The following is a 14,690-nucleotide window of genomic DNA, read 5'->3' on the forward strand; positions in this document are numbered from 1 at the left end:
TGTGGCATGCCTTAATTCATTGACCTGAAAGTCGGTGTCTAAGAAATGGCTGCAATGTACCCCACTGTTATTAGCGCTCAATTGCTGTCAATGTACAGATTTTCTTCTTAGTCGTAGCATATGATAAAAGCTATAGGCTTAGAAATTGTATTGAATACAGAGGTTAACGATGCCAAGAGGCGGGTTGAGAACGGTCCTGGTGTCCAGTGTAGCATGAATGCGATTACCTAGTAGTGGAATTGCATTCTCATTTTACTATAAACTCCTATTTGATGCAAAGATAGGGCTAGGGAATATTCTGAGTAGTATTGCCATGTACCGAAGGAAGACTGTGGAGCGTTAGATATGTGGCGAAACTACGTATAAAAGAGTCTAGTTCTCTAATTATGTACACTACAAAGACCGAAACAATAGGGAAAATAGCGAAGGGGAAATCAACCATAGGGCAGATTTTTAAGGATTGCTAGCGGTACCGCGTCAGCACAGATGAAACATGCGATGCAGTAAAACGTATCAGCATGATTGCATTGCTCTTCTTAATAGAATAGATTTATTAATCTATAAGGAGTGGGTTCGGAACATAACTATAGTAGTTTAGACAATTTTGTATTGAATTTTCAGATCCAAAAAGATTATAGCGTCTATTGACTTCGGCTGTCTATTGCCTAAGCCTAAGGTTCTGCCTGTATGAGAGTGTTCACAAAAAAAATGGAGAACTAAACTAGAAAACGGGCCTATATTATTGTAAAAATTGTTCCTTTATTTATTAGAAGTATATAAGAATCTTACAAACGGATAGGCAGGAATTGAAAAGAGTAGTGGATGACAATAAATATATTCATTCGGTTTTCTTCTCAAAGTCAACTTGTTTATCAAAGGCCTTGTAGGAGATTTCTAGAGAGGTCATCCATGACATTGTAATGTACAAAACTGACACAAGGAAGCCCGAAATAAGCAAGCACATCCAAATGCCTGGAGAGAAAAATGTGTAGTTTGTAAAAAGATTTGGGTTTTTCACCTTAGGAGGTTTAGCATCTGATCCAGCCGAATCAGTCTTGGATGAATCCATAATAGTCATCATCATTTCTCCCCCTTCTTTAGAAATGAACGACTCGGCTGCTTTAAAGTCGTCTTCTACTTCTGCCATTATTTGACTGAATTTGTCATCATCGTCATCATTGGCTTCACCAGAGGCTTTGGCCCTTTTGCGTAAGACATTGTCCAAATCAAGCTCCATTTTTAAGTTATCGTATACTTTGTCTTCGATGTAATGTTTCACGCCTTCTATCTTAGATTCTGGCCTATGAAATGATGGCTTTCCCTGGACGATAACCACCCCTCCTGCTTGAGTTAAAAACTCGTCAATAGTATGCTCTTTATCATCTTCAATATCAACAACCGCAATTGCGATGTTTTCGGTAACATTGGGCTGTTTGTTGATCAAATATTGAATTCTGTCCCCATTGCAAGACGATCCATGTGGAAAGTCAAGCTCTTCAGCTGAACCGTAATGAACATGCTTGATATAAGTACCTTCGGATTGCTTAGTACCATGAACTAAATTACTAACTCTGTAAATAACTAATCTATTATCGTTTTTGCATACATCATCCGTCAATGAGCCTATTGTTTCCAATAATTGTCCAGATTCTGTTATATATGGAAATTTCCCTTCCAATTGTTTTGATGAGTAAAATGGCGAAGTATCAGTAAATCCCAACACTGGAGTCAACAATACATGCGATGCAATCAAACACAAATTGGCCACTTTCATTTCGTAATATATGTCTCCAATGGTGCTACTTAAGATTAGAATAATAAGACTCCTTAACAAGCGCCAACGATGTTGAGATAGGTTGATATTAATTTTCGTTTTTGTGTAACATATACATATAGTGAAAATTAACTACTTATGTCTACGTTTATTATTGTAATTAGACTTCATAGTATTGATCAAGATGCCAGCTGATATTCCAAAGTATGTTATCCAAGTGTATATGTTCAGAGAGATGGAATTGTGTTGATAAAATGAAGAATTGTGTTATGGTGATTCCTTCTTTGGCTGGTTTTGATTTCGAGAAATCTACTAACATATTATTAGGTCTGTTGTCCAAAAATTGGTGTTTTTCACCGCAGCTATGATAATATTTCCTGTCGTGACATTCTTCGTGTGCCAATACTTGTTCAGCAATAATGCCATAATAAGTGGAGGAGTCTCTGCACTCGTGGCAAATATTGTGCTAATTGGATATGTGGTGGCCGCATTTATGGAAGACACCACAGAACATGAGCCAGAAGAGACGAAGAAGTCAAGATAAGCGAATATTACTGATCTGGCTTCTTTAATGTATAATTGATAGGGTAATTTAGTAATAGATACATATTAGTGTGATTTTGTGTAACAAGCGTAGGTCTGATATGGATTTCATTAACTAGGCATGGAAGTATATAGTCGATTTAAATAGCCTATTTCTAGCGACTTTTGACATGGTACATCAGTTATCACTCGTGTCTACGGTTTCACATAGTAATTATGTTCAAACAATCTCGACATTGCAGGCATTGACTGGATTATTGACTCCACAACTGATTTCAACGTATACCCTCGTCACTAAACCTCATGATGTTTTTAAACCGAAATTTGAGCCAGGAAAAGTGAATCAGATTGAGCAATTCTACATGAGATGTATAACTACATGGAATGACAAGACTGGGATTGAGTTGGACCTATCTTCGCCCCTCATTGAAAATGAAACTGAAATTTTGGTGGATAGACTATTTTTGGGGGTCGATGACCGTAGGAATTGGACTATGCAGATATCCGATATTCCTATTGCTGGTAAGAATCAGGCATGTTCAGCACAGACCATATACGAAAGTACATTAGTGCACCATCATACAAAAGTAATGGATAAAGAAAAGATTCAATTAGATGTTTCTAACGAATCAAACATGGAAATTGATGATAAAGATGAGGATAAAAAAGACAACGTCAAAAAGGAAGATATCGGTACTGAGATCGGAAAAAATAATGAGGAAGTTAGAGAAAGTGATGAAAAGCCCAAAGAAGATGGTGAAGTCAAAAAAAATGATGCTCCAATCGTTCAGGAATTGGAAGTGCTAAACCGAAGAGATTCGTTCTTACAATTCTTGGAGGATTTAGGTTATGATGTTATAAATCAATTTTGGATGAAAGGTGTACGTTTTTTTCACGGTGATGTGGTCATTGAAATTTTCAAAATATTTGTTAGAGATGACGAGAAAGATGCAGCAAAGGATAAAATTAGGCTCAAGCTTTTAGATCCTTCCAATACATTTCAAATAAGGACATACATAAATGTTCCAAAATCGACAGATGTAGAACTAATTAATCAAGGAACCAAGGATTTATTAAAGCTACAGGATTTTTTGAAAAACTTGATCAAACTCGAAATTCCTGATAGAATGTTTATGGATTCTAGAGTTACTTATAAATAGGTATATATTAACATTGTACATTATTCTTTATTGGATTTAACTGTAAAATATGTAGGGTTGTCCCCATTCAATTTGCTTATGTCTAAACTGGACTTAATTTCCCCCTTCTCCGCATCAACTTCGCTCTCTAAATTCTCTATGCTGGATAACAAATTCTTTAATGTTATAGGATTAGGTGTCTTATGATCCGACAATATTAGTCTAAATACATCATCGTTACTTTCTTCTGTCTTTTGGAATTCTTCCTCATCTCCCTCGTACAAGTATTTAATTAATATCATTTGCAATTTTAAACCTCTGATGAGACTTCGTTTCTCATCTTCAGTTAAGTTATCTTTTAAGCCAGAAGCTTTCAATACTTTAGTTATAACTCTTGAATCTATCTTTATTTTCCTTACTTCGGTTTCCGAAAATTTTATAATGTCTAAAATATTCCATTCTGATCGATTAACTAATTCTTTAATTTGGGTTTTGTTTTTAAGTATTGGACCCAATGTTGCCTTATAACCAACAGATGACGTTCTAAATGACCTCGCTAAGACTCGAGGTATTTGAATGAGTTTATGCAGCATTATATGAATTCCATTTAAATGTATTAGATTGCACTATAAAGATTCGTACAGCGATTTATCCATATATTTTTTCAAGCGCTCTACAGCTTAGCACCTAAAATCAAAACTACAGTATTCCATACAATTTACAAAATTTTATTAAATAGTATATAAACATGAAATAAAGTTAATTAGTTCTTTTTATTTAACTTACCTAATTCAGCCTTTGTCTTCTCAAGCTTTCTTCTCTTTTTAGTTAAATCATCTTGTCTAGCTTCCTTCTTATCAATACCGTATTGCATCTTCTTGTACAATTTACGTTGTTTATTAGACATCATAATTTTCTTTAATTCCTTTTCTTCGTCTTCAGCTGATCTCTTCTTACCCTTAGATGCTTTCTTATCTTTCTTATCCTTTTGCGCGTCTGCTGATTTCACACCAGCTGCTTCTAACTCCAATTCTTTTTGGGCTTGGAGATCTTCATCTTCTTCCTCTTCCTCTTCTTCGACGTCTTCTTCAACTTCATCGCCTTCAACTTCCTCTTCATCTTCTTCACCTTCTTCAGCAGGTTTGATTTCTGCATCTGGGTTGTAACCACCAGCATCTCCCCATGGTGATAAATGAGGTGGTAAGGTTTCACCAGGAGCATATTGACTCACTGGTAATAACTCACTCTTATTAATACAGTCGAAAACCCATTGAGGTTGAACATAGGTTCTACCTGCAACCTTTGATGCAACCTTAGGTCTATCAACAATTTGATGCGTAATATTAGATAAATCTAATTTCTTAAATTCTTCAGGTTGGTTAAGTTGTAATTCATCTAATGCAATTTCAGAAATAATAGATCCACCGCATGATAAGATACAGAATTCCAAAATATCTAATGGAACTTCACGACCAACATAGAAAATAAACTTAGATAACAAAGTTGAGGTAGGTGATGCAAATTTAGATGGCTGAGATAATAAATCACCAGCAGTCTTATTAGTAGACGAAAATTCATCCAATTCAACTTCTTCGACATTTTCGCTTGCATTATCTTCGACATGTTCATTCAAGGACTTATCAGCAGCAACTGCCTTAGAAATTTCTTCTTTAGATAATTTGGTACCTTTCACATTTTTACTTTCATTGCTAGAGTCAGTTGTTTTCTTAGCATTTGGCAATAATGCTTTAACACCTTGATCCTTAGATTGTAATACGTATGATGATAATCCACCAATACCCTTCAATTTCTCGGTGTCAATGGTAGGTGGATAAATCAAATTAGCTTCATTATATAATCTGAATAAGACGAAATGTAATAAGGTCGAATAAAATTCTAAAAATGTCAACATGATTCTGAAATCAACATCTGTTGGAATGTTGGTTGGGAATTTGAATGGAACTAACCATCTAACTTCTTGCCCCTTGACATTGGCTTGATAATAAACACCCTTGATTGAAACAAATACCTTCTTGATCAATCTTTCCTTAGCTACATATGCTAACCATTGGTTGGTTAATTTCTCTGCTTCTTTAGTAATTCTGTGACTTACCTTATCAGTAGCAGGCATATTGGCAAACAAAAACAACATGTTTAATGGATCATCAATATCTCTTAAAGCATCTAAGAAAGTTGGATATCTTTCCTTAATAATATGTTCTAAGGTATACTTTGGACGGTTACTTTCTAACTTTTGAGCATCGCTCACTTCACCTCTACCTAAAGCCCTCTGCAATTTTTTAGCAAAAGTCTTGTGCTCTCTGAATTTTCCTAACACTGGTTCATGTAACAAGTATTGGATATCTTTAGTGTAATAGAAGGTAGCTGGTGCAGTAGATCCTTTATTGGCCTTCTTCTTATTTCTTGGTTCTCTTGGATAAATACCTTTGAAAATACAAAGACGACGGAAATCGGCTAAAGAAACTTGCAACTTCTTGACAGCTTGTGTTCTTGTGATGAAGTTCTTTGCGTTACCGGATGTACCCTTCTTCTTAATTCTCATGGTTATAGTGTATTCTATTAAATCAAAGTAAAATCTGTTGATAAAGATTATTTCTTATGATGAGATGAGCACTAACTGGAAATTTTTTTTATGATATTTATGTGCACGCTCACAAAGAAATAAATTATTACGGGCCAAAATACATTATAGAATAGAATAGATGCCAGTATATGTAGAGGAAAGTTGCCATTTGCCAATATCAGAATGGATTATATTTGAACCTTACTTTAAGATGTATTTTTTTTTTCTTGTGCCATATTTTAGTTGGCCTTTAGCTCTTGGTATTCTCTATTCAAAAGTGCTGCAACAATCCACATTTGATTGAATTTGCTTATAAATTTGATTATTTCTACATATTCGGCATCTTCTATTTCAGAATATCCTTGCGGATATGGCCGAGTAGAATTGTAGGATGCAGACATAAATTCAGAAGAATATGTTGTTCCAGACATTGCATCAGTTGCCCTGTTGTACAGATTCCTGAAATTGGATGCTAGATAGCTACTAGGAATAAAGCCGGAGTTACTTCGTAGCAGACTTAATTGGGTTGTGTCTTGAAAAGATGGGAACTCCCTCTGGGGAGGTCGGATCTTAATTTTTGCTTCCACTGGGACGAAGAATATTGCCTTGTATTTTAGTGCTATTTCGTAGCAGAGTTGCTTTAGGTCTGTTAAAGGCATTTCAAGTAAACTTGAGAAATTGAGTAACGTGAAAAGTTTGCTAGCGGCATATTTAGCATCTCGAAGAATACCACAATAGATAACATCATGGACTTTATTTTCATCACCTAAGCCTAAAAGTACTCGAATTTGGTTATCATTTAAGATAATGTTTGATTTCAATACCAAGTATAGGATAGTCGTATCGGAACTAAGTATATCGCTGTTGGCTGTGAAATTTTGGAACTTTTCCATGATCTTGGTGAGCCTTGCTTGGGACTTTGCAGCTTTATCCATGAACGGATCATATGGTTGCAAGTCTGATATTGTCATGATGATTTTGAACTATTGCTTGTCTGGTTGTATAATTATTATTCTATTTATTAAGTTTAATAAAAAATCATATTTAATTTTGGAAAACTACTATTTGTGGTTTTTCGTAATTGATTGCAAAAATATTAAAAATTCATTAGATAAAATTATTCATTGTAAAACACTACCATTCATGATCTTATATAAAGACCAATGCATATGTGAAGCTCCCAGCTTCTTTTCAATCCAAGGGCTCCAAAATCAATACAGATATTATCCTCTAGCATCTGCGCATGAGGTCTTCTCTGATCTATCTGGAACCTCTTTTAAAAGGTGCATACAAGAGAACAGTTTTCTATACGAAGAAACAGTTAAAAGCCTTGGAAAAGAGCCAAGTCTTTCTTTCTTTGAAAACGACCTTAAACCTGTACTCTTTAAAATGCAATTGAAGGAACAATTAAAAAGTGAAAGAATTGACTTTGATTCTTACAGAGCCGGTGAGATTGGGACTCTAAATACCCCAGAGCTAAAGAAATGTATTGACATTAGCACTAACAGTAGAATCAATATCCATGAATCCGATTTTCATGACTATCGTCTGAAATCGCTAGAGGATTATTCTACCTATAGATACGACCCCGACAACTTCAAGTCATATTGCCCTAAATACTATAACTGTTCTGTTAAAGAAATAGAAGCATTCACAGCCTATATGACAGAATACTTTTTAGTTGACTTAAACAATCAGTGTATTGCTTCTGATTTTCGATCTAATCAAATCGATTCGAGATTATCCTATGATCAAGTGTTCCAACCTTGATTGTTAAGTTAAACTCCTAAATTCGCCGAAATTGTGCCATATATATAATATACATAGAATACACATATACTCTTAGTATTCTCTACCTTATGTGTAAATCCATACGATAATCTTGAAAACGTGCCTCAATCATAGGATCAACGGGTTCTGTTAGCATCAAAACTCGAAAAAAAAAAATTTTGGTACAAAAAACTTTGGGGTTGGGTATTAAATCTTCTAAAGTTATACATATTACTTGAAACTTATATTTTACAAAAATAGTATGTCTTTCCAGGATGTATTGAAGAGAGGAGATGACTTTCTTAACGAATATCCGAGAACATCAACATTATGGAATTATGCCTCTCATGCTACTTGCTTATTTATGATTTTACAGTCAAAATTTTTTTTGAATGTGCTATACAATCCACATTTGCACAATATAGAAAAGCTAGATGGGGCTCTAGCCAAGGCGAGATTAGAAAATAGATCATTAGTGACAATGATGAACCATATGTCTGTTGTTGATGATCCAACATTCTATGCTGCATTACCATTTAGGTTTCACACTGATATTGATACCATAAGATGGGGATTCGGTGCACACAATGTTTGTTTTTCGAACAAGGCATTATCATGGTTTTTCAACTTGGGTAAGATATTGGGGACCAAAAGATTTGGGGATGGCCCATTCCAGGGCTCATTGGACGCAGCTATTAGGATTTTGAGTCCTGACGATACCTTAGATTTAGAATTTTCCCCGGGGGTCAAGGAAGTATCGAAGCCAACATTATTACAAGAAATTAATAATATTGGTTCAGTAGGAGGTAACACCACGCTGTTGGCTCAAAAAATAAAACCTACCCCAGAGTCTACAAATGTTCTTATGTCCAAATCTCCTTTTATTCGTACGAAAACTTCGTGGTTCCATGTATTTCCTGAAGGTTTTGTGTTGCAGCTACAAGAACCACATCAAAATTCTATGCGTTATTTCAAATGGGGTATCTCCCGGTTGATTCTCGAGAGTACTCGTGCTCCTGTTGTAGTGCCAATATTCACATACGGCTTTGAGAAAGTGGCACCCGAAGACTCCGCTGATAAGGGAATTAATAGATGGTTACCATCAAATATAGGCGCCGAGATACACATTAACATAGGTGACCCCATTCCAGATGAAAAAATAGAATCGTATAGAAAGAAATGGAGAGACTTATGCAACAAATATATCGATCCAAAAAATCCTACAGATTTATCGGAAGAACTTAAAACTGGAAAAATGGCTAAACGTTTGAGATCTGATCTTGCTGCTGAGTTAAGACAAGCAGTTTTAGCCATCAGAGATTCATTAGGTGTCTTTAAGCCTGAAGACCCTCGCTTTAAAAATCCAGTGTTTTGGGAGGAATACACGAGGACTGAAGGTAAAAGTGATCCGGATGTTCGGTTTATTGGTAAGAACTGGGCGATCAAGAGATTACAGAAGCACCTACCAGAATATAGTGAAGATGAACCTTAGCTATAGAAAGATAAATAGTTTCCTGTAAATATGATTAGTATTCTCGCACGTGAATCAAAGATGCTTCTTATGAATATTAAATTTTTTAGATTCAAGTAGATCACTATAACACTATACTATAAGTTTTGAAACGCTCAAGATATGCATAAAAGGGCACAGGCATTGCCATCTAAGCTTAGGAATCTTCGGAATGTAATACATGTTTCAAAGCATTCGGGATATGTTTACATACCGACGGTTTTATCTGCCATAGAGGAATGCCCCAGCGTTACGAAACCTGTTATTCATTACAGAGCATATTCAAAAGTATCATGGTTTAATCCATTGAGTAAGTTCAACAGCCAGAAGAAGAATTTGGATAAAGAAAAGTTGGGTATAATTATAGAGGAACCAAATGAAAATATTGAAGCTACAATAGAAGGAAATTATTTTCGAACGTTCAAGCATTATTTGAAAACCACCGAAATACCGGTAAATTTAAGAAGGCGTATATTAAGTGAAAAGTTATCAGAGTTTGTAAAACAAGTGCCTAATTTTGCCGAGAACCCAATGACACTCCCTATTTTGAACAGCGTCTTTTTAAATTTATATAATCTAAATGGAAGACAACTCGAAGACCCGAAAACAGGAATGATTAAGGGAGTTTTAAGCCTCGAGGATTTGATTACCTTATTTGAAAAGTCATCTATAGCAGTATCAAATGAAAGGGAAGGAAACTTGCTTCTATCAGAGTCCATGGCTATATTAGCTCAATACTTTTTGAGACAGGAATCAAATTTGGTTCCAGTGAAGTTATTAGTCCATGTTGTTGACTTAGGATCATCAATAAGGCACAGTAACTTCAGAAATACGTTAGAGTTACTCGTGAAGAGCCGGAAATCGAGTTTAAACCCCGAATTTACGATGCATTTATTAAAATATTACGATACAAAAGGGCTGTTAACTCTGGCCGTGTTTGATGATATCTTATTCGTGAGCAAAAAATATCCAAATGCAGATATACTTGATGACTACTTCTATAATAAATACATAGAATATGTTGAGCTGCTATATGCTCTCGTACCGCCAAAGGTACACGAATACAAAAACTTGGAGAGAGATATTGATAGAATACAAATTATTACCAATAGAAGAGTTATAGGAGGTGCAATTCTTGATAAGCTATCCGTGGGAGTATTGCTTAAGTTATTGAGGCTAGCTACAGAGCTAGAAACAGTAAATAGAAGAAAGGAGACACAGCAATCTATTACAAAGATATTAGATTTCTTTGTTAACAAACCAAAGGAGCAATTAGACTCAGCTTTAAAATTGATTCAAGAAGAAATATTCAAACAGGATTTTGGAGATGAGGCTCTAGCAGAGACTCTCCTACTAGTTACATGGTCTAATACTAAGTATAAAGTAATCGCTCAATCTTTAACTGATTATATTTTAGCAGATAATATAAAGTTTTCAGAAATTTTGAGATTTCAAGCAGCCGTACAGGATTTTGTTGGAAATGCATCGAAAGATATATCTGAGAGTGAATTGGCCAATACAGTCATTCAAAGGGTAGATAAGTTACTTGAAGAAATAAAGGCAAACGAGATGGAGAGTGATGAGGAAATTGATTTGTCGGAGCTATATAATAGAATAATTCAATCTCTGCTTACAATAGGGAATATTTCGCCTAGAGGAGATTTTACCGACCTTTTAATGAGATATTTCCAAAAATCAAAGAATGTTGAGGCTTCTGTTTATTCTTACAAGTATCGCCTAGATAAAGCAATCGACTTATCAGATTATATTCAAGCAGTGAACATTTTTGAAGATAGTTTGGAAAGTTTCACACAATGGCCTTGTCATAGTGATCCAACAATTCATCGTTCCTTGAATGACTTAATTATTCTTGTATGTCATAACATGGAAGACATTCAGCTGATTTTTCCAATTTTCACGAAGATCAAGCAACAAATGGTCAATACACAGTGTAGCGCTGGAGCGATTAAAGCAATGGCAGTAAAAATGTTACAAGCTGAATATGTTGGCGACTTGATTGAAATGCTTAAGCGTGAATTACCAAAAATAGATAAAGATGATACGATAAAACTACCAATCGAAAGTGAATATGACATAAAATATCGAGAACTTTTCAAACTTTTGCATGACTTTGTTATAGCTTACAATAATGAAGACACACATGAGACAAATTGGGTGTTATATGGAGAATTACATAAATATTTCCACGTTCCTTATGATACTTATCTACCAGCCATGAAATTTTTCTGCGAAAAAGACAGGCTAAATGCTGCGCTTATCATATTTAGACAGATTAAAAAGTTGAGTGAATTGCATGGAAATCATAACCATTTACCACCTCTGAGAGATATGTATATGTATTTATTCCAAGCATTTGGTGATAAATTGTATGAAGAAGGGGTCGAGGAAGTACATGAATATTTAAAGATGGATATCAGTATCCCTAAACAAGACATTGCTTTACAAAATGCAATTCTAAATGCATATTCTAATTTGCAGGAAGTGGGCAAAGCTAAAGATCTATTTATATCAATGTCTGCTGTACCAAAATTGATTGGTGGTATTAATGAAGAAACAATCCAAATAATGATCAAAACGTATACTTATAGTGATATGATATACGTACAGAAATTCTGGAATAATTTATCGCAATATGGTATAATCCCCAACTATGCTATTTATAGACAATATTTAATTGCCCATGTATATCATGGACTTATTGAAGACGCAATTCAGCTTACAGAAGATATGAAAGACTATGATTTGGAAGTAACGGAAGATACTTTACTTTCGATGTACAATTATTCTTTGGAGGCTACGGATCAAAAGGAGATCGCTAAATGGGCAAGCGAGAACCACAAGGACAAATGGAATGAAGTAATAAATTCAGGCTATTTGAAAGGCGCTGAACAGTATATGCCCGAAAAAAATTTAATCGTTGGCAGTAATGCTACCAGTTAAACCTGTACATATGTAATATATACGTTTATAAATACAACAATATAGAATATAACTATCTCGAATTAGGCTTACTAGAACCAATCTTTGTACAATTGACTTTAGTAGCAAATCTGAGGGAGTTAACAGTTTCATTAAAATTTTTAGATAATGGTGAAATGTTGACGAACATCAATGTCTTCGAATTCCCTCCAAGACTATGCTTTAAGAGATAAGTGAGTTTCGAGTTTCTATACGGTATATGCTGTTGGCTTTGTCCACTTTGCTGTTGTTGACCCAACGAATATATTACGTCTCCTAAGCAAGATAATGATTTATTAATTGCCTGGGTTTCTTTCAACCTCTCGCCTTTTGCTTGTGAGCTATTCAATCTTTCAGAACCAGCCAAATCTATAAGATTTAATGTTCCCTCACTAATTTCACCGGTTTCATTATTTTTACCAAGCATCTTTAAAATAAATATTGAATGAGACCGCGATGATCTTTCATTGGATCTAGTAGAAGCAGTTGATCTATTCTTTGTTGCCCTTTCTAAAATCGATTTTGCTTGATTTTTTGATACTACCTTAACAGTCGCTATATTTGTTACAGAAGTTTTGTCATTTACATCATCATGCTTTATCTCATGTTTCTTTGAATTTCCAACAGGCGATAATAAATCGACTATTGTTTCGTTGTAAATTTCAAGGAATTGTCCTTCAACAGAATACGACCAACCCTTCATCGATAATTCTTCAATATTGTCAAATATCATTTGAATTGAAAGTGGGATCATACCTGTATCAGGATGGGACATTGTCCACGTCTTACCAGAACCAGTTTGACCATAGGCAAAAACGCATACATTTTGGCCATCCAAAGACGATTGAATTAGTTGCGAAAGTTCACCAAAAATGTCTTCGTTTAGCAGATATGGCAGAAATATCTTATCGAAATGAAATTTGTATGACATATTATTCTTTTTATTTTGGTGTAATGAATATGAAGATTGCCCATTACCCGTGTTTTCATCAATTGGATCCTTTGAAATTATCAATTCTTGGCTTGCATCATCATTGAACTCATCATCGTTGAAATCCATTGAAATAAGACTTTCCTCATCCAGTCGCTTGTTGTCGACCACTTGTGGAGGTCTTATACGACAAAAAACACGAATATTTCCTTTAAGCTGCTGGAGTTTGTCATGTAACACACGCCTTGCAATCTCTTGACTAGCCAATTGAGCATTCATTATTTCGGCCTTCCTATTAAAGCCATCAATACGAATGGATTTATCACCAAATGACCTTTCGATATGTTGGCTAGTGGTCTTCATACTGGATATTTTATTCTTCAAATTAGATATCTCCATTTCTTTATTATGATATTTTGATTTTAATTCATGCAACTGAGAATTTAACTGGGCATTAGCTTCATCCAAGCCCGTTGATACATTATTAGCAAGCTTCTCATACTCTTCTGTCTTAGAAACAGTCTCATTACTTAAAATGTCAATATCACGTTGAAGGCTCGCAATTGTTTCGTCCATGTTGGAACTCAATTGAATTAACTTTTTGTTGTGTTCTTCCTTAAGTTTAATGAGTTTTCTATTCAAATCTTGTTCCTGCAGTTTTATCAGTTTCGAAAGCTCTTCACATTTATCAGATAACTGCTGTTTTTCTGATTGATATTTGTACACATTCTCATTAATCACCTTCTCTATCAGGAGACTTATTTGCTCCTTCAACACCTGAAGCTTCTCCTCGTGTGCAATATTGAGTTGTTTAGACATCAATTCGTACTTATCTTGCAACGTTTTTAACGATTCTTGTTCGTGGTGCTTCAATTCGTCAATATCATCACTAACACTCGACACTTGCTCCTTCCATTTCATATATTCATCATCCAACTTAAAATTCTCAAACTCCTGATTAGCCTTCTGTGTTTTCAACGTCATTATCTTCGTATTAAGTTGCGCTATTTCGTCATTCTTCTGCTCGATTGATTTGCTCAATTTGAGTAATCGGAGCAGCTGGTTTCCCTCAACCTGTGATAAACGTCCCAACATGTTATTACTATGGATAGAATACAGAAAGCTACCTAAATTATTATTCCTATGACTCTCTTTTCCTGGATCAACTCGTTGTCGTTTCCGCCCTGGCGATTCGATGTGACTAGACTTATGGTGCTTAACACTATTGGAGTTTAAGACCAAAGGCAGTGTTTCGGTGAGAGTATTACTTTCGATCGTCTTATCACTCCCCATCACATATATATTATATCAATCTTATAGAATACTCTCTACGAAATCAAACACTATCGAAACTTATCTAAAACTAGTTATCGAATTGTAAACAAATGAGCCATATCCAGTTCTGCATATAACCCAAAATAATTTGGGAGTTTTGTGTAACAATATAATAGGTAGATTTT

At 34.9% G+C, this 14,690-nt stretch overlaps 10 protein-coding genes across 10 annotated transcripts; 5 read left to right on the forward strand and 5 right to left on the reverse strand.

The window, feature by feature from the left end:
* Nucleotides 1-838: 838 nt before the first annotated feature.
* Nucleotides 839-1,774, reverse strand: ABG1 (Abg1p; the record flags this gene model as incomplete). Its single annotated transcript, XM_015612728.1, has 1 exon — nucleotides 839-1,774. One exon carries the CDS (start codon nucleotides 1,772-1,774, stop codon nucleotides 839-841), a length of 936 nt encoding a protein of 311 aa, XP_015466436.1.
* Nucleotides 1,775-1,958: 184 nt separating this feature from the next.
* Nucleotides 1,959-2,318, forward strand: AC631_03900 (uncharacterized protein; the record flags this gene model as incomplete). The annotated part of the gene is made up of 2 exons (XM_015612729.1): nucleotides 1,959-1,978; nucleotides 2,102-2,318. The coding sequence occupies 2 exons, from the start codon at nucleotides 1,959-1,961 to the stop codon at nucleotides 2,316-2,318; spliced, it is 237 nt and encodes a 78-aa protein (XP_015466437.1).
* Nucleotides 2,319-2,487: 169 nt separating this feature from the next.
* Nucleotides 2,488-3,477, forward strand: MED18 (Med18p; the record flags this gene model as incomplete). The annotated part of the gene is made up of 1 exon (XM_015612730.1): nucleotides 2,488-3,477. One exon carries the CDS (start codon nucleotides 2,488-2,490, stop codon nucleotides 3,475-3,477), a length of 990 nt encoding a protein of 329 aa, XP_015466438.1.
* A 20-nt stretch (nucleotides 3,478-3,497) lies between these two features.
* AC631_03902 (glutamyl-tRNA(Gln) amidotransferase subunit F) lies at nucleotides 3,498-4,049 on the reverse strand (the record flags this gene model as incomplete). Its single annotated transcript, XM_015612731.1, has 1 exon — nucleotides 3,498-4,049. The coding sequence occupies one exon, from the start codon at nucleotides 4,047-4,049 to the stop codon at nucleotides 3,498-3,500; it is 552 nt and encodes a 183-aa protein (XP_015466439.1).
* A 170-nt stretch (nucleotides 4,050-4,219) lies between these two features.
* On the reverse strand, nucleotides 4,220-6,019 carry PES1 (mRNA-binding ribosome synthesis protein; the record flags this gene model as incomplete). The annotated part of the gene is made up of 1 exon (XM_015612732.1): nucleotides 4,220-6,019. One exon carries the CDS (start codon nucleotides 6,017-6,019, stop codon nucleotides 4,220-4,222), a length of 1,800 nt encoding a protein of 599 aa, XP_015466440.1.
* Nucleotides 6,020-6,279: 260 nt separating this feature from the next.
* On the reverse strand, nucleotides 6,280-7,011 carry AC631_03904 (uncharacterized protein; the record flags this gene model as incomplete). Its single annotated transcript, XM_015612733.1, has 1 exon — nucleotides 6,280-7,011. One exon carries the CDS (start codon nucleotides 7,009-7,011, stop codon nucleotides 6,280-6,282), a length of 732 nt encoding a protein of 243 aa, XP_015466441.1.
* A 418-nt stretch (nucleotides 7,012-7,429) lies between these two features.
* On the forward strand, nucleotides 7,430-7,810 carry AC631_03905 (uncharacterized protein; the record flags this gene model as incomplete). The annotated part of the gene is made up of 1 exon (XM_015612734.1): nucleotides 7,430-7,810. The coding sequence occupies one exon, from the start codon at nucleotides 7,430-7,432 to the stop codon at nucleotides 7,808-7,810; it is 381 nt and encodes a 126-aa protein (XP_015466442.1).
* A 262-nt stretch (nucleotides 7,811-8,072) lies between these two features.
* On the forward strand, nucleotides 8,073-9,302 carry TAZ1 (lysophosphatidylcholine acyltransferase; the record flags this gene model as incomplete). Its single annotated transcript, XM_015612735.1, has 1 exon — nucleotides 8,073-9,302. The coding sequence occupies one exon, from the start codon at nucleotides 8,073-8,075 to the stop codon at nucleotides 9,300-9,302; it is 1,230 nt and encodes a 409-aa protein (XP_015466443.1).
* Nucleotides 9,303-9,443: 141 nt separating this feature from the next.
* On the forward strand, nucleotides 9,444-12,281 carry AC631_03907 (uncharacterized protein; the record flags this gene model as incomplete). The annotated part of the gene is made up of 1 exon (XM_015612736.1): nucleotides 9,444-12,281. The coding sequence occupies one exon, from the start codon at nucleotides 9,444-9,446 to the stop codon at nucleotides 12,279-12,281; it is 2,838 nt and encodes a 945-aa protein (XP_015466444.1).
* Nucleotides 12,282-12,333: 52 nt separating this feature from the next.
* On the reverse strand, nucleotides 12,334-14,325 carry KAR3 (Kar3p; the record flags this gene model as incomplete). Its single annotated transcript, XM_015612737.1, has 1 exon — nucleotides 12,334-14,325. One exon carries the CDS (start codon nucleotides 14,323-14,325, stop codon nucleotides 12,334-12,336), a length of 1,992 nt encoding a protein of 663 aa, XP_015466445.1.
* Nucleotides 14,326-14,690: the final 365 nt, after the last annotated feature.

This window comes from Debaryomyces fabryi (assembly GCF_001447935.2).
Source record: "Debaryomyces fabryi strain CBS 789 chromosome Unknown contig00092, whole genome shotgun sequence".
Classification (NCBI taxonomy): Eukaryota; Fungi; Ascomycota; class Pichiomycetes; order Serinales; family Debaryomycetaceae; genus Debaryomyces; species Debaryomyces fabryi.